Source organism: Electrona antarctica (genome assembly GCF_951216825.1).
Source record: "Electrona antarctica genome assembly, chromosome: 19".
NCBI classification, from domain to species: domain Eukaryota; kingdom Metazoa; phylum Chordata; class Actinopteri; order Myctophiformes; family Myctophidae; genus Electrona; species Electrona antarctica.
Genome location: NC_136800.1, coordinates 33,427,992 through 33,451,002, shown reverse-complemented (window position 1 = coordinate 33,451,002; position 23,011 = coordinate 33,427,992). Strand labels below are relative to the sequence as shown.

General features: G+C 44.6%; 1 protein-coding gene across 1 annotated transcript in view; it reads right to left on the bottom strand.

Annotated features, from left to right (window-relative positions):
* Positions 1-223: 223 nt before the first annotated feature.
* Positions 224-23,011, bottom strand: part of LOC306943120 (ephrin type-B receptor 1-like) — a gene marked incomplete at its 5' end in the record, with an annotated part of 106,696 nt that continues 83,908 nt past the window's right edge. The window contains 5 exons of the mRNA XM_079529322.1: positions 224-785; positions 5,026-6,650; positions 9,283-9,438; positions 10,039-10,232; positions 14,139-14,288. Coding sequence (XP_079385448.1) covers positions 6,542-6,650; positions 9,283-9,438; positions 10,039-10,232; positions 14,139-14,288 — 609 coding nt within the window. The 3' untranslated portion in view covers positions 224-785; positions 5,026-6,541. The remainder of the gene's footprint in view (positions 786-5,025; positions 6,651-9,282; positions 9,439-10,038; positions 10,233-14,138; positions 14,289-23,011) is intronic.

The following is a 23,011-nucleotide window of genomic DNA, read 5'->3' as shown; positions in this document are numbered from 1 at the left end:
GGCATACGACTTAATACTGCAGCTGTGAGGCTGACGGCCATGACAAATACTGTTATTTCCCTCAGCCATTACCAAGCCAAGCATTAGACTCACTGTTGACAGCATATCATGTTACTCAAGTGCTGCACTTTTGCCTCTTTTTAACTCACAGTAAATAAAAACCAGATTATCAGTAAGTCACGCGGTTGACGGGTCAACAGACTTGTTTTTCCAAGGTGTTTATTGAGTGCATTTAGTACAACAGTTCTCAGAAAGTTACAGCTTACAAACTCTTTGACAAATACTCATCACACTTTACAAGTGGTAGCTATACAGACGGAACAAAAAATAAAAAATAAAAGAAAATTAAAGAATATAGATTCACGCTTACAAACGGTACACTTACACGAGCACACATACACGAGCGAACACACACACACACACACACACACACACACACACACACACACACACACACACACACACACACACACACACACACACACACACACACACACACACACACACACACACACACACACACACACACACACACACACACACACATTCAGTTCAACCATAGTGTACCACATAGTGAGGTCAGTCACCATCCATCCAGACACGGACCCATTTTGATTTTTGTTTTCCTTACACTGGACTGTCCACAACAATGCTTGCTGTGTGTGTGTGTATGTATGTGTGTGTGTGTGTGTGTGTGTGTGTGTGTGTGTGTGTGTTCTGGTCTGGAACAGTGAAACGCAGGATTGCGTGGGTACGTGCGTCCAATGGTCTGCAGTCCAAGCAGTCTGAAACAGAAGATATAAAGAGGACATGTTTGGTCATGTGAGTTCAGTCAGTAACACCATAAGAACCAGTGGTCGACTCATACTACAGTACTTCAAAGTTCAGTGTAGAGTAGACATTCCTGGTCAAACATGACTCAACTACTAGTGAAAGTTGCTCAAGCTTTTTTTTAAAGCAAGTACTCCATTGCTTTAACTCAAGTTAAAGCAATGGATTACTTGCTTTAAAAAAATGCTTAAAGGACCACTTCACCCATTTTCAACCAATTTTCATTCAATTGGATCTCACTAATGCTCATGCTCACTAGCCTGGCTAATAAGCCAGACCGAATCAGCCATTGGCAAAAGAAATTGCCTGCCGGCAGATTACGGTCTGGAGAGGCTCAATTGTACGCCCATTTCCTACAACCAGAGAACTGGTGTGGCCAATCGGGACACGGTATGCAATATGGGCGGGCTTTGGTACAGTGACATTCAATGCTTGAGACCTTTGACTGACAGTAGCTCTGACCAATTGCGTCAAAGAGAAAATGTTTGAACCCGTCCCCCGGGAAACAAGATCCATACACAGCATCTCCAGACTCAAATACCACACGACAGTGTGATTTGAGTCTGGCTTATTAGCCACGCTACATGCTCACAATGTGGCCCAACTTCTGTTTAGTCACTCTGTGTCTCAGAGAAGGGCTGTGAACAGTTTAGAAACCCACCATCAAACAAGATTAAAAATATATATAATATGAGCGCAATGGCTTCCATTATAGCATGCTAACTTTCCAGGGAGAGAAAGCCTGCAGTTTCTGCATATATCTAAATGACGGAGCGGTTGCGCAAAGACCCGCCCGGCAGCACTGTTTAATGCAATTTATTTGTGCAAGTTATTAGTATTTTTTGTTGAATTACTCATGACAAAGTTGTAAAAGTCAACAGTATGTATGTCCATAAAATAAGCAAGCAGCACGCGCAGACAATACACTAGTACTTTCTTTCAATCATTTTATTATTAATATTATTATTATTATTTATTATTATATTTTCACAATCTGATACACAGATTCGTCGGGTACTTTCTAATGTTTTGATAATTCGCACGACAGATGTATGCATATGCCGTTAAAGAGTTTCAAACTAGTGTATTTAAGAAGAAGATGATCAGGTAATATAATTGTGAAAATAATAATAATAATAAAATGATTGAAATAAAGAACTAGTGAATTGTTTGCTAGCGTGCTGCTTGTTTATGTTATGGATATACATACTGTACAACTTTGTCATGAATAATTCTACAAAAAATACTTATAACACGCACAAATAAATTGCCTTAAACAGGGCTGCCGGACGGGTCTTTGTGCAACCGCTCCGTCATTTAGATGTATGCGCAGTTTCTATAGTATTCCCCATTGATGTCACTCACTGGTAGGCTGGTTTCCGATCTGAGCACAGCCCTCCTCTGAGACCCTGACCGAGTAGACAAAACATGGTACCATAATTATTATAATGAGTATTAATGAGGACCAATTGAATGAAGATAGGTTGAACATGACTGAAGTGGTCCTTTAGGACGGTATTCAAAAGTACATGCTTTAAAAGACAGTATTCAAATACAAAATATTGACATTTTCCCCCCAAATGCAAACATTTTCCAGAAAAAAAAGAAGCAATAATAGTGAAAATAGCAGATCCACAAGCTCACAAATCGTTGCACGTGCTGTGTTGTGAGCGTACAGCTTTTTTCACTATATTTGAAAAAGGGCTTAACTGGTTATTTCATAATGTAGAAAAGTAAATGTCGTTAGTTATAATTATTACTGTCCACCACTGCATTTAACAAGCCCCATTCCTATCAGTGCACAGAAGAATGGCATTCAGAGAGAGACGGCAACCCGTCCCACTCCATTTGTCATATCTGAGTGTCAGATATTTATGAAGACAAACACAGAGGGAATGGAAAAAATAAATTGAATTATAGTGTTGCATAATGAAACCGTCCCTTTGTCTCATTTGCCAGCTCTTAGGTTGAATAGCAAATACTTGAGATGAGGCTGAATAGACGACTAATGGATTGAAATTGGATCACTGGTTTCAGTGAATGGATTCATAGCAGTCATGTGATTATGTTTGGGAATACTTAGCAAATCAATGGGTTGGAGGATTGAAAACAAAGAAGCAATCAAATGTGTGCATAATGGAAATTCAAGTGAATGATTGCAGCACCTTCTATTTTTCTCGAACCCCCCCCCAAACAAAATATATATTATATAGAAAAATCCAAGAATGATTAAATGATACTGTTGCATAAAGCATCATTTTCAGATGAAGGACACACTTGCCTCCCTTCAAGCAAGGACTGTATATTATCTCCCACATTCTCCTAATCTACCACTTCCTTTCTCTTCCAAACCTGGCTTGTTCCATCTAAACTAGCTGGGCACGCAGGGTCCCACTGCCAGGCCGCAGCCCACTCAGTCTTCTTTACGTGGCAGGCTGGAGAACAGCCGTTGTAATGGAGCCCCCCTCCTCTGCGCATGTGTGTGTGTGCGTGCACGTGTAAATGTGCATGTGTACATGTGTGCGTGCGTGTGTGTGTGTGCATGCATGCCTGTGTGTGTTTGCGTTGCGGTAGCCCCCCCATCAGTCTCACTCCCTGTGGCTGATCAGATGCCTATCAGTTGTGGGGGGCCCAGCAGGTGTCTGCTCTCCTGCCTGGGTGCACTGGAGCGTGGAGCCAACCATTTCTCAGACTGGACCCAGCGCGGCCCAGCCCCAGCCCAGGACAGCTCGGTTACACCCAGGATAAATGACCTGGAGCTGTGCCAGCCAGCCGGAGCAGCCAGGGAGAGAGGACGACAGGACAGAGAGGAGGAGGAGGAAGGGCCAGGGGTGCGGCAGAGGTGTACGTATACTTAATAATCTGCTAATGGGCCTGCCGTCAATTTCTAATTTTGGAAGCAAGGTGGTTAGCGCTGATCCCAGTCATGTTTCTATGCCTCCTCAAATGATTCCCCCCAACCTTTGGAGTCACAAATACCAGAGGGAGTTCGATTCATGATAATTGTTTGTGAGACATCATCATGGCCGTATGCCCTAGTGGGTTTGTTAATGTTGTACTACCGCTTGTTCTCTCATAACCTCAGCTCTAATGGCCGAGCGAGATAGTGGAGTTTCACCGACACAAGTAAGATGAGACAAGGAGCAAGAAGCAACAACTGGGATTGAGTGAAGAATCGACACTCCACAAAGTGTTCCACCAGACGCCATCACAGCTCACAGACCAATAACATTTCAATCATAAGCGCCTGCCCCAGACGAAAAATGAGAAATCAACCTTGTGCAAAATCCAGAACTATCTTTCGCGGACAGAATACATTTCAATCCTACTCCCCAAACAATTTTCTGTGTAATTTCATAGACGGACACGCATGGCATGCCCAGTGAATGATGAAGTCATCTTGCAAACAAGTTGTACCAAACTCCATTTCCACTTGTCACTTTCCGCAGCAAAACAACCGCATTGCTCGTATACATGAAACAACTCTGAGATGCCACAGCATTTGTCCTCAGCATGCCTGCCCATATGGCAGCGAAGCATAGTTAGAGTGAAGTAGTTATAATTTGTGGCTTAGCTTTCGCAGTCGTGGGGTGGCTGTGCTAGACGGCAAGAAACAAGGAGCCCGTGTGGGCTGTTTAAGACAGCGTGCTCATCAGGATGGCATCGGGCGGCTGTTGGCAAAACCCAGCCCAGATGTTCATTACACTGCCCACAGCAATGCATGGCAGTCTATTGTACAGTAATTGCTCCTGTCTGTGTAACTGTGAACAAAAGCTGCAGAATGGATGTGCAGATTTTCAGGAAACTTTGGGGGAAGGACCGGGATGCTGCTCCAAAGACGTGATTAACATGTGGGTCGAAGGGGGAGTGTCTGGTGGCTCAGCCAGTTATCGGCAAAGGACCAGAGTTTGAATCCGACTCCTGGTCTTGTTTCAACGTGTCTCTCATCTCACTGCCCTTCTCTCTACACTCTATCTAAGAAATTAAGCTTAAAAATAATAGCTATTCAACGTTAAAAATAATAAAAAAAAGAACTAAATAAAACATTTGGGTCAAAAAGGTCAAAGATCAAGGTCTCCATGAAGGTCCAGAGAAAATCGAGAATGGATTAGCAGACTTTAATGACATTTTGTGGGCGTGATCAGCAACTAATGAGTAGATCTGGTGAATACGTACAGTTAGGCAGATGCTCACCTTGTATATGGGCCGTCCAAAGTGTGGTCTTTCTGCTCTCCTCTGGATGGTACCATCATGTTCTCGTAACAATAAAGCAATAAGAGGTTAGAAATTAAAAAAAATAAAACATATCTGTACAAGTAAGTGCTCACCAGCAAGAGACGGCATGGGTTCACCCACATTTAACATGATCTCCAAATCATTATTATTAGTTTTTTTTCTTCTACAACAATTTTCATATAGATCTACATTTAAGAGTTCTTTGTACAGCTTCCAGGTCAACGTTCGATCAGGATTGTCCTCGTGGCCCCTCTGGAGTATGGAGGTGGGGGTGGGAGTGGCGGGTTGGTGACCAACAACACAATGTCCATTGTATGGTCGTCCGGAGGGAGACGGGCCACTGCAGGACTCTATACATAGCATGTGTCTATCACAATCCAGTCAACGAACACGTCTTTGCCAAAAATGCAAGCCGACAGTTCTGTACATACATATTCATACATGTCACCTTCAATATGAAGATTTATTCTGAAAGATATATTCATATTTAGGAAGAGATATACACATTTATATTCTCTGTATCTGGGTGTGGCCGGTTTCACAAGTCCTTTGGCTGGGCCTTCCACCCAGAGCTCCACAGGTAGTGTTGAAGTTCAAACGGGAATATAGGTTTCCTGCTATAGTGTTTAAAAAAAAGACAGAATTGGACATAAACGTGTGAATGAAGTTAATTGGGGGGAAAAAAGGTCTCAGACCGAAGTCTACTTTACGACACAATAAAAATATAAAAACATGATAAAAAATAAAATCATATGTGAAACAAGCAAAAGATTTGAACGTTGGATATGGTACTCCGCTGTACATTCCTGCATTATTTTGTTCTCTCGCTCTATTTGTTCTTAAAGATAATAGACTTTTCTCTACAGTACAATCAGCATTTCTGGCTTGTTTGTGGTACGGTCAAGGCATCTCTGACCGTACTCCTTTACGGACGACCCAGTTCAAATCACAGGCGGTCAGCTGATAGCTGCTGGCCACGTTGAAATCGTCTCACACTTCTGTTTTACAATTCAAACACCTTCCAAGTCCAGATAACACAACAGACAGTCTCAGTCATTTGAACATAAAGTTTGCTGTTTTTCTTTTTGACACGATTTCATTTGTTGAGGGTCTGACTGTTGGACTAGATGAGATGCAAGAAGGAAAAAGCAAATGGCGGGGTAGTGGCTTGAACGCCACGCCAGTCTCTCTTCCCGTGTGTACCATGTGCGACAAGAAGCAAAGTGTCAGTTAATGGACCCTGAACGTTCTGGTGTGGGTGAATTGGCATTCGCCAAAAACGTGTGATGATATGGTCGCTAATCGTGTGGTAGCGTGGACCCTGTACTCCAGGCATATGATGGCGTCGGATTTAGATTAAGACGATGGTTTCGACCCTGGCGCGTTCCGACGGGTCGGGGGTCATTCGGAGGCTGCCGTTGTTGTTGTTGGCCCTGCGAATGCTGCCCGCTCCGTGGTACAGCGCCTCCTGCAGTCATGCCATGGTAGGAGGCGTCTGGCTCATCTGCACGCGCATGGTCTGGATGTTGCTGAGGATCTTCTTCTGGTGGCCCGCCAGGGTCACTCCTATCCTCAGCAGGTCCCTGAGAGAGAGAGAGAGAGAGAGAGAGAGAGAGAGAGAGAGAGAGAGAGAGAGAGAGAGAGAGAGAGAGAGAGAGAGAGAGAGAGAGAGAGAGAGAGAGAGAGAGAGAGAGAGAGAGAGAGAGAGAGAGAGAGAGAGAGAGAGCGAGATCAACTGATATCGTTGCTGTCGGGTGGAAAACCGGCTATTTCTTCTACTTTGACACTCTAGTATGACCTAGGAATTAGTTTATGGAAACAAAAAACTCAGCTTCCCATCATGCACCTGTGCACAGTGTGAAGGTCAACAGCGCCACTTTGTCACCTGTTGGTACTCTAAACAGACAGACATACATACCGGTACATACAGTACAAACTAAAGGGACACACATTGCTGTCCCTTGGAGTGGCTGCACCACTCAAAAATAAAAAGACATAAAGAGGTTTCTGTTCGACAGCAACGATATGCATTTAGCTAAATGCAATGTTAGTGTTCATTTAACTCAGAGTGGTACAGCTGATTCCATCTGCACACTCTCAGAGTTACAGCACCATTAGTGTCCATTTGGTTTCCAACAATAAGCTGGGAACCCCCTCAAGGACCCCTGAGGTCCTCTGGACCCACTGTAACACTGACAAACAAAAACAAAAACCTACACATAATATGTCTAAGTGTTTGTTTACCGGTGCATTTACATAGTAGCAGTGCTATACAGCTAAAGGACAGAACTTGGGATGGATAGCTCGCGGCCCTGAATGTCAACACAAACACAAACTTGCATCACAGATTCAATTAACTCACTTTTCCCGCAGTGAGAGGAGACTTCCAGGTTTATTAGCCATGGCGATACATTACAGATGCATATTACTTTGCACCTCTGGGAGCCTGCAATAAATGTCACCGAGCTCCAAGCGTACAGATGAAAGCAGTATTTTATTTTAATTTATTTCTTTATGCGGAGAACGCACATAATTTTTAACCCATTCTAGGCGGGAACCCCTTTTGGTGTTTTAACTAAGCATTATGTTATACTTTAGCTATTGAAAAATAGCAGATCTATAAGCTCATAGCGCGCCACCGAGTGGCGCGCTACGAGCTTGTAGGTCTGCTATTTTTGAAAAATCGTAAAAATGCGGCACAAATCTTTGTAAATATATTATTTCAGAGCGAACGTTTTTTTTATTTTGACGTCAGGCCTAAATGGGTTAATTACATGAGATGAATGACAACAGTTGTTGTTCCCTCAGAGTCAATTTGGCCCGGAGGAATGAATTGGAGGTTATGACTTTGAGATAAGATTTTTTTTTTGTTTTTGTTTTGTGAGCAACATCACCTCATGAAGTGAATTAATGCCCGGTATAAGAGACGCTGTATCTCATACCAAAACATTAACAATACTCACAAGTTCAACCTGATCTTGAACATTAATCTGCTTTCATTGTCATACCAGTAATGAAATGAAAATGAGAATTTAGTTGAGGCAAGGAGTGCGTTTTATTATTATTATTATTATTACAATTATTACAATTATTATTATTATTATTATTAGTTGTGGGAATCTAGGTTTGCATTTTATTCTAAAGAGTTAAGTCTTAAAAAGACAAAAGAGTGGCTGCACACACTGAGAGCCGATTATTTATTAGGATGCAGAGTAAAAACCAACGTTTCGGCAGTACAACTGCCTTCTTCAGGGTATCCTAATAAATAATCGGCTCTTTGGCTATCAGTGTATGCAGCCACTCTTTTGTCTTTTTAAGACTTAATTAACTCTTTAGATGTTTCTGTCGTGAGCTGGCACCACTACTACGACTGGTGTGCGTTTAGCATCCTCCTGCACAGTATTGCATTTTATTCTGTCATGGACCTAATTAGAAACCTTGTAATTAACCGCTTTAATTTATTTTATATAATTTTGTTTAATATTACTTAATATCAACCCTCGTTGTCTAAGCTTACGGGCATTTTAATTGGCTATGCAGTTTATTTAACAACTTCACCCTACAAAATGTTTCCCGCTCATACCACTAATCATCAGTTTCTAAGAGCAGGCGTCAATGTCTTTTCTAAGGCACCTCTCTCCTTGTTGGACTGTCTGTCATCATAGTGGACAGAAACAAGAAAGAAACCGAGACTCAGAGTGAAGTCCTGCTGAGCTGGGTTGCACCACGGGAGGTTGAGTCATGCAGAATCAAATGGCTCTACTAGTGTCAATCTTTTTTAAGGGCCGGGTGCCATATCTGGATGGCTTGTTGAGGTGTGGAGGCAGAGGTGGAGGTGGCAGAGGTGGACAGTGACCGAGAACATGTTCTCAAGTACTGTATACATAGAGCAAATATTGCACTTTTACTTTACTACAATTATTTGAAAACCTGAGTTACAAAGTTGCATTGTAGATTTTGATTATTATTACAATACAAAGCATACCACTTCAGCCCCCTATATACTTTCTATTTTCAAAAAAACACATTTTACGATTTGAAAAGCACGTTCGTTCTGCACAATGAGTACAAATCTAATTAATTTGAGGCATCACTTTTACTAGAGGATTTCTGCATTGCGGTTGATTTGATACTTTTACTGAAGTAAAAGCCCTTCTTCCATCACTGCGTGGAGGAGGAAGGTGACATTTCACACACCGCTGCGACTGAACTCACTCTGAGGTCATCTGAGCCACCAGCTGCAGGGAGGTGAAGCCGGAGTTGAGGAAGTTATCTCTGTACTGGCTCATCTTGATGGCAGCCAGCCAGTCCTCCACCGAGCTGAAGGTGTTGAAGTCGGGGATGGAGCGATCCAGCAGTGGCTGAGAAGGTCTGGAGGAGGGGAGAGGACAGGATGAGACAGACAGGCAGGCAGGCAGGCAGGCAGAGAGATGGGGGGAGGGGGGTTGAGAGGAGATATGCAGCAGAGCTTTGATGCAATATTAAGCAGCGGGGTGAGTTAGGGAGAACGGAAGTGTGTGTGTGTGTGTGTGTGTGTGTGTGTGTGTGTGTGTGTGTGTGTGTGTGTGTGTGTGTGTGTGTGTGTGTGTGTGCATGCACATGCGTGCGTGCGAGAGAGAAAACAGGAGGAAATAGTGGGGAGCGTGAAGTTCAGGTTTGATGCATGCAAAAGTCAAGAAGCCATGTTTATTTTATGGGAGGATGAAAAGGCAGGTGTGAATGTGGAGTCTTGTAGGCAGAAGGATAGTGTACTACAAGCGGTAGCAGTGAACCAGGCTATGGAAATACACAAAGAGCACAGACCTGTACGTGCATGTACACATACTTGTACGTGCAAGAACACTTTGCGTGTCGCTACGCACTCATCGATTTCATGCATTGTCCTGGCGTTGTTGTATTTTGTTATATCGTCGTGTTTTTCCGTTGAACAGACCGTGAAACTGAATCTAAAGACCATGAACATGCACTTACACAGCAGGGATGTTGGCCACAGCTTTGAGGCTGGTGGGGTTGCGGATCATCTTGTCCAGGGTGCTGACGATGTCGGCGAAACGGGGCCGGGCGTTGCGGTCCTTCTGCCAGCAGTCCAGCATCAGCTGGTGCAGGGTGCTGGGACAGTCCATGGGCGGGGGCAGGCGGTAGTCCTGTTCAATGGCATTGATCACCTATAGGGAGAGGGTTTGTGTTATACCAGGCGTTCACTAACGTTTCCATGCCAGGGACCCTCAGAATGAGCCTGGACATGATCGGTGGTATATCGCAGAAACCTCTTATCTCCACGTTTTACCCTTTAGAGTTGATCGAACTACAAAAGCATCAGAAGTAGAAGATTTACAAGCTCGAATCACAGTGCGAAGTGGCCCGTTTTGCGGCATTAACCACTTTCTCCTTCTCCAGAAAGCACAAGAAGCGCATAACAATAGGTCTCGGTGGACGTTTTTCATCCCATACTAGACCGCCAGGGACTCGGTGCACTCTCTGCAACTGTGCTTGGTCCAGTTGTATGCCCAGCGCTTCATCAATGATTTTCCTTACACATATCGCAGGTTTCCCATCCTCCATCTTTTCTTTCAAACCGACCAAAACTAGGTTCTGACGCCTGTCACGCCAATTTGCCTCTTGCACAGCTGCCTCAAGCATCGCGCATTTCTTTGCATTCCCCTCCACTATAGGCCGGAGGCTAGTGTTTTCATCTTCGAGGTCAGATGAAGTGGCCCGTTTTGAGCTTGTCGATCAGGTGCTTTTGCTATTTTTGAATTGAATTGAATCCTGGAAAGTAACAGTTTTGGACATATGAGGTTTCCACCTAACAGAGACAATATCAATTTTTTGTGGTACAGCATCAGATATACCACAGCCAGTTAGTACCCAGACCATGTGCTTATTGTGAGCGCCTCCCACACTAGGAAAACCTGTGTTATATATGGCATCGCATTTATAATTTAACACCATAGTGTTGTTCTTATACTCTTATCTGGTGTTAGTAGTGTAAAACAAATAATTTGTTTGTTTATGTCTCCTAAGCACGGACACCAGATGGCCAACTTTTACAGCTTTTATATTGTCAATGCTATGCTGCCAGATAGAAACATGTACTGTAGTTGCTAAATTGTCACCCTTCCACAGTAAATTATGCCGATACTTGCCATTGAAAATGGCAGATCTGCAAGCTCTGCTATGTTCACTACTTTTGTGCGGCACGTTTGTATGACGAAGTTCATTTACAAAAGAATGTAGTATGGAGATACTTGTTTCTGCCCAACAGCAACGACATGCCTTAAGGCCATGGACCCCCATTTGATTCCATTTGTACACTCTTAGAGAGTTACAGACCCGCAAGGGGCTGTTTTGAGCCCTAGTGGTCCCCAGAACCAAAGCAATAGGATAATCCAATTAAAGGCATTTAGAATGCACAGAGAAGTGCAGTGAATCAGGTATAATGTGGCAAGTTTATGTGCATGCGGGACAGGTTTCTCAGCCGTTTCAGTGGAGGATGGTATATTCCGCGCTGTGTCTGGGGTGAAGCTGTTAGCATCATACGACATTGACTAATTATATACATGATAAATGGTTACAGCAGCATATAGTGGCTGCTCTCAGGCCCCTATGCTCAACGGAACCAATTTGGCGATACTAACACACTAACGCTAGCAATCCTCTCCCGTTCTGCGGTGCTAACTCAATCTGACGAGGCCTCGGTCTATCTTAGTCGGGGGAGCTCAATATTAACAGTGCTCTTGCCCTGGTCGGTGTTGTTGCTGAGAAGTTTCTGTGACCGATAGACTCAAAGTCTTGCAATCTGTCGTCTTGACTTGCTCTCTCTCTCCGCTCCTCTCCCACCCACAGCCTGCACATGCACGCCAACACGAACACGAACGCACGTCACATACACACCTGAAAACAAGCACATATAGGAACATGTGTACTCGCACGCACACACGCACGCACGCACGATCTCTTCAGTCACTCTATCTATTCTAGAGACACTTAGCACTCCGGCTGATGTGTCCTTCCGCTTGACTCTAGCCGATCAGCCGTCACTCTATAGCAGCATGGAAGACTGCGGAGAGAAGTGTGTGTCACTCTGGACAGAAACGTCCAGGGAACAGGCAGACATAATTAACAGTGTGAAAAACCACCACTTGACACTTGTTTCTCGGAGGCGGTACAGGATACCTGGCCCTTATTAGAGTGATTGAGTTTCAGAAGTTTTCTGCCGCAGTTGGCTCATACAGGAGGAAATGGAAATTAATTGGGACATGGAAAATGGATTCAAACTCCATGGCTTAGCGTCGACCCCCCTATAACTGAGCCCAATGAGCAGGTTGGTGCCTTGCATGGATTCCTCCACTTTTGGTGTGAAAGTGTGTGTGAATGTGTGAATGTAATGCGCATTGGATAATGGCGCAATATAAATGCATCATTTGACATTATTTTATCACATCTTAAAAATATACAAATATAGAAGTAAACCTCCACAGGGTGTTGCTAGAAATGCAATGGCCCAATGACATGGCCTAACATTATCCTAAGAATGTTGCAGTTATGTACAACCATTAAGTTTAGCAACTTTACATAATGCAAACACTGCAGAGAGCATTCAGTTGCACTTTGATGCATCTCGCCACCACCCGTATCCGTATAGTTTGTGTGCCTAATCTTTCATCAGAGATGGATGGAATGCTGAGATCAAGGTCTGCATGAGATCGAGTGCAAAGATACACTATTATTAAACTTGAAGCCAATCTATAGGTTTCCAACTCTACCGTGGCGCTGCCTGCAACTCAGCAGAATCCTGACGAATAGTGCATATGGAGGCGTGTGTGTATGTATGTATGTATGTATGTGTATCTGTGTTATGTGTGCTAGGCGAAGGCACGTGTGTGTGAACCTGTTTATGCATCTTCGAGGGCTCGATATACTTTGTTGCATACAGTGGCCACACACTGAAAACAGGCAGTCTACAAGCTCACACGTTGTGAGCTTGTAGGTCGTCTGTTTTCGGCTGCACAACCAAGTACAAACCAGGCTTTGTGTGAATACATGCATAGGATACATAGGATTTGACATTAAGAGGTTAGGTATATAGGGGTTATAGTTAGGGTTGTAGTTTTCCCCATTGTACTTAGTTGCATGGTGATATCACACCCAGAAAAATAGCTGATCTACGAGCTCATCTGCTATTTCCAAGCAACGTTTAGGCTATTTTCAGACATTTCCAATGCCGTTCGAAAAAACACTGATGTCCTCACAAATATAGTAATACAAAAGACGCGTGTGAGCGCGCACGCCCACACATGTGGGTGGAACGAGCAGCCGGCCATTGGGTGCAGCGCCAGTTCTCTCCTCTGCGTTAGCCCACACCAGTCAGCACATTCTGGCCCACTGAGGCAACATCTGCTGGGTTGGACGTTCCTTGCAGAGCAAACCCCCACAGAGGACCGGTGGGCTGGCAGCCTGGCTGGCGGCGAGATCGCAGAGGAGAGCGACCTCATAGTGTGGGACTACGTCCAGCCCATGTGTGCGGAGCGTGCGTGTGCGTGTGTGTGTGTGAGTGAGACATGTGCATGATGCAGGCACACGTGTGCTCGTATATGTGCATGTGTGGACAATGGGACAGCGTCCAAACGGACATGGGGAACAAAGCAAGCGCTCTAAAGCAATCACTCATTGCTCTCATAATGCCTGGCCAGGAAGGAAGAGAGGGGGGAAAAACGTATGAGACGTCTGCCATGGCAAATCTGCTTCCAAAGTCACCGTCAAGGACATATTCGACGTGATACTATCAAGTACTAACTGATACAAAAAGAAAAAAAAAACGTTATGATTTATTACAGCTTCCAGCCTTATGAGCTCCTCTCGATGGACACGTTGACAAAGAGATAATCACCGCTTCCAAAGAGAAGCAGCAGTAGCTGTGTTAAGCCCAAGTCCGGGTAAAGCCATCCACATTTTAGTTGTTGTTCTGTAAAAAAAGCAATGCCACTGTTGAATTAAACATGTAGTTCATTTTAAAATAAAATGGTTTCCCATGTTTATTTTTTGGGTGAAGCGGACAAACAGACACTCACATCCTGGTTGGACATGTCCCAGTAGGGCCTCTCTCCGAATGACATCACCTCCCACATGACGATGCCGTAGCTCCACACGTCGCTGGCCGAGGTGAACTTCCTGTAGGCGATGGCTTCCGGCGCCGTCCACCGCACCGGGATCTTACCTCCCTGAGACGCAAGAGGAAGGAGAGATGGAGGCGACAGAAGGGATGGAGAAAGGAAGAGAGAGAGAGAAACACAAACATTATTAACATATCTCTGCCGTCGGGTTAGGAGGTTTGGAGTGGAGTTAGGAGGTTTTGTTTTGTCCATCATTGATACGAACGGCTGACAATGGATCCTCAAGCTAATTCATACCTCTGCAGCTGCTCTGCCACGCAGGGGAGAGGGCTAAACCAGCTAACTCCTGAGTTAGCTGGTTTTGTCAGAAGCACTTTTCATTTCAATATTATTTTAACCAACACACAGACGTAAGGGGTGTTCTATAGCGTTGATTTATGGGAAAAAATAATAATAATGGAGTTAGCTGGTTTCTGCCTGACAGTGACGATTTCCTCCTGCTATACATTCCATTGTTCTTTGCCGTCCAAACTGTCAAGCGTCTTCCTCCTTTCTCCCCATCTGCACCCATTCATCCCGTCCCCAAGCCCATCGATCCTCCGGCTGCACGCTGGATGATGCTACCCTTGCCTTGGCAGCCTCTCCCAACAGCATTCGCCCTTCACACATCGACCCACATTACATTTAGCGTCTTCCGCTTCCCTCAGCCCTGCTTGAATAAGAGGAGATAGGCTGGGGCTTCTGTTAGCATGTCGAGCGTGTCGGGCCAGTAATTGGGCTACCTGGGCCCCAGGCATGCCACGCGCGCCGCTGATTGAAATTGACAGCAGCTCGTTTAATATTCCGAACACACACACACACACACACACACACACACACACACACACACACACACACACACACACACACACACACACACACACACACACACACACACACACACACACACACACACACACAGCATGGCTATTTAACTTGCGCGTGAAAGCACATGATACACATTAATCCATGTTTTTGGTTGAGCTAGCCGGTTTAATAATGCCAATTAGTTTAACCTGAGTATTTGCAGACAAGCTGCTGTTGGAAATCAAATAAAAAGAGAGAGAGCAAGAAGGAGGGAGAGAGAGAGAGAGAGAGATAATCTGTGTTGCATATTTTGATGCAGTATGATTTCTGTGCTGTTTCAAATCAGTCAAGTCAATCTCTGTGAGCATAATATAAACATTGTATGTATGTATGTATGTATGTATGTATGTATGTATGTATGTATGTATGTATGTATGTATGTATGTATGTATGTATGTACAGTATGTATGTATGAAGGTTTTGTGTGTGCTTTTGTCTACTTACTACTTATTACTTATTACACTACTTATTATACACACCCACGAAAAGGGAAACTGTAAATACTGTGTGGGGATGCTTTTCTGGTCCCTGCTAATAATTAATCAGGGCTTTAAATCAGTTTTAAACAAAGCCTTGAAAAAAAGCTGCGTTGAGAAATGAGCTAATCACGCTTACTCACCCTGCCCCTGTAGGCCATAGGCGTCGGAAATAGTTGAAAATGTACATGAACAGCGATGTGACATGTTGTGAGCTCGTAGATCTGTTGTTTTGGCTATATTTGACACACACATATTTGACAAGTATTGCATATGTGTGATTCCACAATAGGGATTCTAGGTTGAAAGTTGTTAGCCCCATGGGCTTTTATAGACTGTAGGGGAGATGTGTGCGTGTGCATGTGTGCGTGTTATGAACATGTGTTTGCAATGTGTGGCACTGTGTTCATAGTTGCAGACCCAGCCAGACTGAGCTCATTAAGGAGCTCGGCGATTCTGCAGGTCTGACCTCCAGGAAGCCGCTGACCCTGAACGGGGAGTTAACCTCTGACCCCCGGTGGAGAGTGGTGTCAGGGCAGGGCGCACTGCGACACGCACAGACAGCGCTATCGCCTCTCAGGGAACGAATGGTGCAGAGTGTAGCGTTATCGCCTCTCAGGGAACGAATGGTGCAGCGTGTAGCGTTATCGCCTCTCAGGGAACGAATGGTGCAGAGAGTGTGTGAGAGAAAGCAAGAGACAGATGGGCGGAGTGGAGGAATGGGAGACCGAGAGAGGTGATGAGTTATATATGGAGAGAGAATGAGAGAGAAAGATCAATAGATAAATAAGGGCCGACAGAGCCACAGTGATTTTGCTCATATCTTGGACTAGAGTCATATCTGAATCCTCTCATCTAACAACAGGCCCCAGGACACTCTCTCTCTCTCTCTCTCTCGCCTTGCCCAATGAGTCTGTCTGAGGGCAATGGATCTGGTACATTAATACAAGCCAAACACCATCTCTGTTTATGTCCAATTTTACTCTGTCAGGGGCAATGTTTCAAGTCCACTATTGTATTGGACACACGCGGACTAGACTGGGGGAAACAACAACAACTGCGAGCCGCTCCGAGGCGGTAAGCCCGATGCTATCCGGTGTATCACAGGCCAGGCGCTCTCTCCATAACCATCATGCGTTCGCTTATTTTCTGCATCCGTCCTTCTGTCCGTCTGGTCTGTTGCCCCGGGACCCTGTTGGGAGACGAGCTAAGTGTCGCGGCCGCGGCCCGAGCAAAGACACCAGCTGTAGAAGTCGCCCCGTAACGCTCCGCTGAGACCGGCGGGTGGTCATAACATTTCCAAGGCGTGCGAGTCGGGAGGCAGCTATGCAGATCCCCAGTAATTACCGCTGTGGGCCAATGACGGCTCTGGCGAAAAATAACGTTCTGCTTTAATAACATAAAGTGCTGAACAGCTCCGTGCAAACGGGGAGAAAGGCAAATACATAATAAAAAGCACAGATTTCTTTTTTGCTTTTCAGGGAGAAAGGCAGATAATACCAGAGGGAGTGGGCTAGAGAGAAAATTGTGTGTGTGTGTGTGTGTGTGTGTGTGTGTGTGTGTGTGTGTGTGTGTGTGTGTGTGTGTGTGTGTGTTGCGCGTGTCTAAGCAAGGATGGGAATTAATACAGACCTAGTATCAACACAAAAGCTTTTGTGAAGCCTCGAAGCACGGAGAGTTGGAGACAGTTCCAAACATAATAATGAACTATACCGTAGTGGAAAAGCAAAAAGAACAAGCCGTTTGTCCTTTCAAGTATCAAGTGAAGAAATTCTCCCGAGAACAGAAATTTACACTATCCTCATATCGCGTTTATCTACACGAACAGCCTTCCAAAGCAGCCACTAAAATCATCATCTGTGATGTTTTTCCAAGTGATACTTTTCAAAGCTGCGGTGATAATGAATAGAGGCTGATTTTGAGCGTGGACAGAGAAAAACGTGTGTGTTTTCTTTGGACGTCAGCGCAGTGGCGCTCACTCAAACAGGTGCAAAAGATCATTTTGACAACGACAGATGCCAGAGTTCACCACGATGACGTCATGTCACGTGAGAATTTGCATAGCGTCGTATCAAGTTGATTTTAGGCAGCGAGGTGAAAATGGAGAGCCTTCCTGCCTGCAGAGGCGAGCCCTGTGGGGGCTTGCATTAGTGTTGCATGTAGCTAGGCCCCTGCTGGTCTGGTGGCACGGAATGGATGGCATGAGAGAGGACACAAAACAAGTCAGTGTAAAACTGACTGCTCGCGTGCGTGCGTGCGTGCGTGCGTGCGTGCGTGCGTGCGTGCGTGCGTGCGTACGTACGTACGAAGTATACATACTGTATAATGAAGCTTGCTGTATGGTGGGTTTATATTACAGTATATCAGGTCTCCCTCCCGCTATTCGCTCAGTCTGATCCCCAGTTCTGAGGACAAACTGCTTTTCCAGAGCTGGAAGCCCATTTCCATGCTAGAAACAGACCCCCTGTTCTTACTGAAGGTTGGGGCTCTGACTGTGTACAGAAAGTGATGTGATGTGATCAGACATCTTGCTAGTTGACATGGGAGTAAGCACTACCTCGTTAAGACCTGAGGCCGATTCTACAAATGCATTCTAAAATCAGTAGTTCTCAAACTTTTTCGTAATTCAATTCATTTTTCAAACACTTTCAGAAATAGCAGATGTAGAAGCTGGCAGCGCGGCACGAAGTGGCACGCTGTGAGCTTGTACATCTGCTATTTTTGAATAGCCGAAATTCAAATCACACAGATGCTTAATGGGTAAAGTATTGTACATCCATATACCTGTTGTAAAGTCACCCGAGTCCAGCTTGGTCTCTAATTTAGAAACACGTTTCTAAGGGACTTCTGTTGAATTATTCCAAATGTATGTCCACTAAACACCCCAAAATAATTTGCCATAGTATTTAATGCTACATTACGGAGCCCCTGAATGGCCATGCATTCAAAATATATTTTATCTTCCGTACAAGATAATATCTCGTCCGTACAAGATATTATCTTGTCCGTACAAGATATTATCTCGTCCGTACAAGATAATATCTCGTCCGTACAAGATATTATCTCGTCCGTACAAGATATTATTATCTTGTCCGTACTACGTAGTGTTTTGGAGAGATTTGTTGTAATATGTATGATAATTTCTCACTCTTTAGGGATGTACTTCGTAGACTTTTATCATATTATTAAGCTGAAACAAGGAAAATATTACTATATCAATCCTCTTGTCACGCACATAACAGTAAATACGAAAACTGTGGTTTAAACTTTTTGACGATCACCTCAAAACTGTATCCAAACCATTCAGTATACTCTAAAAAACACATATAGCCTTAACTACTTTCAAAATGGCATCCCTATGATGAGGACAGCATAAGCCCATTTTGGGCGGGAACCCCTTTTGGTGTTAGCATTATGTTATGCTTTAGCTATTGAAAAATAGCAGATCTACGAGTGGCGCGCTATGAGCCTGTAGATCTGCTATTTTTGAAAAATCGAAGAACGACTGACATAGAAACATAGCTTTTTCAGAAAACTGTCAGGATGTAGAAAACATTTTTAGAATCTGAATGGCAAAAACATTTTTTTTTTAAATCCAAAATAGTAGAACGCATGTATTATGAGCTTTTAGATCTGATTGTTTCGCTATTTGTCGTAAAGAAACTGGTTACTGCAAAAGTCTGGTATGTAACAGTAATCACCTGAAGATATTCACCCGACGTATATATTTTCAATTATTAGAACCCCCTGACTCCTTCTGTTCTTATTGATTGACTACTGTCAAATGGTAGTAGTAAGTGTGCCCGGTTTGAGCTTGCTGTGACAGCTTGTGATACACCAGGCCAGGGATAGCAGGGACAATGCAGTGGGCCTGTCAGTCTACAGGGATCATCATGACACCTGTGTGTGCTTGTGACAAGCCAGGTCTGACGACGGAATGATACACATTTCAGCGGACAGGTGTGTGTGTGTGTCATGAGCACGCGCGTGCTCATGACACACCATAAGCGCGCACGCGCACGCACACGCACACACACACACACACACACACACACACACACACACACACACACACACACACACACACACACAACATACACACATATACAACATTGTATACATAATTATCCATGTGTGAACAATTGTGTCTGGTTGTTTTAACACAAGGCACCTACTGTTCAGTGGCCACACGCACACACACACACACACACACAACCAACCAAAGAACATGAAACACCTGCCACGTATTGATGGGGCAAACGGAGCTACATAGTCCCGCCTACGTACCAAAGCTTTCGTGTGCAGAGTGCCGTTGACACTAACTTGCAGCTACGGAAATGGAATCAGCGAGATTGAAACCAAATATACCTGTCAAACAACAGTCTAGTGCAGATCACACAGATGCTAACTTACGGCAATATTCCCCAGATAGGCACAAATCAAAACCAGCAGTTCAACGTGTCTTATTTCATTCCTGTCATTATGTCAAAACATCAAAGTAACTCTCGCTCTTCTGTCGTTGAGGGATGCGTTTTGTGTGGGTTGTTTTTATTTCGCTCCACGGCATCTGCTTAAAGACTCCAAATAAAAAGTTTCTCGCTTAGCGATAAGACAAATCTGACTTTCTCTCTCTTGTTTTCTCTCGCTCTCCCGCTCCTCCAACTTCACTAATCCATTCCTAAACAATGCGGCCTCGAAATGGTCTTGAGAACATTTACTTAGGCTGGGGGCGAATACTCCATCAGCAGCTGTTTAATAACATTCTGAAAGAAACAACGTGGCCTGGCCAAATAGAATGTGTGTGTGTGTGTGTGTGTGTGTGTGTGTGTGTGTGTGTGTGTGTGTGTGTGTGTGTGTGTGTGTGTGTGTGTGTGTGAGGGAGGGGGGCGGGGGTAGATAGCGGGAGAAGCAGGTTGGTAGTGGAGTTTTACAGACATGCCATCCCATGGGAATGTCTGGTGGGGAGAAAGAGGCAGGCAATAGCTATATTGACTACTACTGAATTCACCTCACACTGGTATAATAAGGCAGCTCTGAATTCATTCGACTGCTTTTATTATACAGAATAGATATACGCATTAAGCTGGGGATGCTCAGAGGGCACTCCTTTCTGGGGGTTTCATTAAGCACAGAATTCCATTGATTGCTATATTCCTGAGGAGATAACAGTGGTTAATGAGACCTTCGATTGGAACAGCCCCGTCATTGAACTAACCCTTTAGAAATTAACTTATGCTAATGCTGCCGAGGTGCATTCTATATCGCTGGGTTAGACAGTGGCACTATTAAAGATGCCCACGCGTCCCTAGAACATAGAGAATAAGTGCCCCCAGGAAGTGAATGTGCTTCGAACGCACCCATATCTGTGATCGGCTTTGAAAGGCACAGTGGGAAATATTACAGTATCGCTCTCAACGTAAGTACATCGTACCTCACAGTGTTGAGTAGCCTCCTTCGTGCCTCTGATTGTGTCGTGACAGCATGACACCGTGTTTATTTACTGTGTTCTGTTTCATAGAAAATCACCCTCGGCCTATAGTGAAACCTCACCAACGGTCCCCGATGACTCCGCTGGCATCCGCTGAGAGCCTCAAATTAAACCCAGCAAGTAACCGGCTTTATTATCTTGCGTTTCTCTAAGCCTGTTCATGGCTTTAATATTAGACTGCGACCTTGGCTTCTATATAACCAGGTGACATTTTTATTCCATCCCCTTGAGATCCCCCTCGAAGGATGTGGAAAATAGGCAATTACATCCACACACGAGTCCCTGCCTCATCTGAGCGCGACCTGGGGTTGTATCCAACAGAGGCTTCTCTTCCTGCTTACCGTGGAGGGGGAAGAACACCCCCTGCCAACACCACCCTCCGCCAAGCCCCAGTACATCTCATAAGGCTCATGTTAAGCCCTCTGTAATGGATATAGCCTGTTCTGGATTTAATGTATGTATACAGAGGGGGGCGTCACTTTCAGAGCCTGACCAATTTGGCCATTATTTGACCTTTTTGAAGACAACGGTATCTACAATTATGCAGCTGCTGTGTTCTGATATATATCTTTTTTATTTTATTTTTTTCCCACGATTTTGCAACCCATTTTTTCACCCAGTGTCAATTATGTAATCCTGGGCGCTGCACTCCCTCTGCCAACCTGGGGAGAGCCTCCTTCGAGCCCAAGGCTCTTCTTTTCACCTGACAGGGGGGTGTTTCCAATTACAATTTAGGCATTTAGCAGACGCTCTTAATCCAGAGCGATTTACATTAATGCTATCAGTCTACATAAAGTGCTATAAAGGGCTAGGGCAACAGGTGGGTTTTCAGACTACGGCGGAAGATTGGGAGTGAGGCTGAATTTCTGATTGTAATGGGAAGTGCATTCCATAGTTTTGGAGCCAGAAGGGAGAAGAGTTTTGGACGTGTGGAGCGTTGTCCCGGCGTTGTTAGGTACTTCCAGTTTCCCTGCGTTGGCTGACCTGGTTGGACGTGTTCCTTCCACGTGCCTGGTTGGCACGTGGAAGGAACACGTTATTCCAACCAGTTCCTTTCCCCTCCATCATGCGCCCAGGCTGGCCAAGGGGAGGCCAGGATTACTGCATGTTTTTGTGAGAGTACAGTACCTACCCTACTACCCTAGGGAACACAGGGAGAATGTGCAAACTCCACACAGAAAGGCCCTTTTGCTAACACCACCCAGGGTATGGGCACTGATGATGCGGAGGAGAGAACAAGCCCCCAGCACCCACAGCTTCGCCAGCAAGAATCAAACCCAGGCCCTTCTAGCTGTGAGGCGACAGCGCTGTCCGTGTCCTGATTTTAACCACTTTCAACCTGGTGACCCTATTTTGGGGCGAAAATAAAAAATAATAATGTATAGGGACATTGTTTGATGTTCATTGTGTAGCAGAGTGGCTCACATCAACAACCTGATGACCTAAAAGTCTAATATCTCCCCCAAATGATAATGAATTGCCTTTAGGTTAATTGATTAAGATATTGGCTTTCCACAAGGGAGAACTGGGTTCGAATCCAGGCATAATTAAAGTTCAAGGTCCTTTTCATATATGCCTTTGAGCTTTTGAGGCTGTGGAGATTGCTGAATGGACATGTGCTGGCTGTCTGTGGAGAAGGGACAGCCGGCATGGCAGGACGGTGGCGTGATGTCCAAGGTCAGTGAACCTTTCTGCCTCGAACCTCTCACTGCTTCTCTCTAATCAATTAAACCACATATGGTTGAGTGGAGGCCTCTATATGAGTGTATGTTCTGTTTTTTTGTTATTGTGGGGAAAGTTTTAAGTGAAAATACCCCATCGACAAGTTCTCCTCCCATGATCCCATCGACTGTATGTTTGCTCACACGAATCCACAATGTATCACCCTCTATCTGTCACACACACACACACACACACACACACACACACACACACACACACACACACACACACACACACAC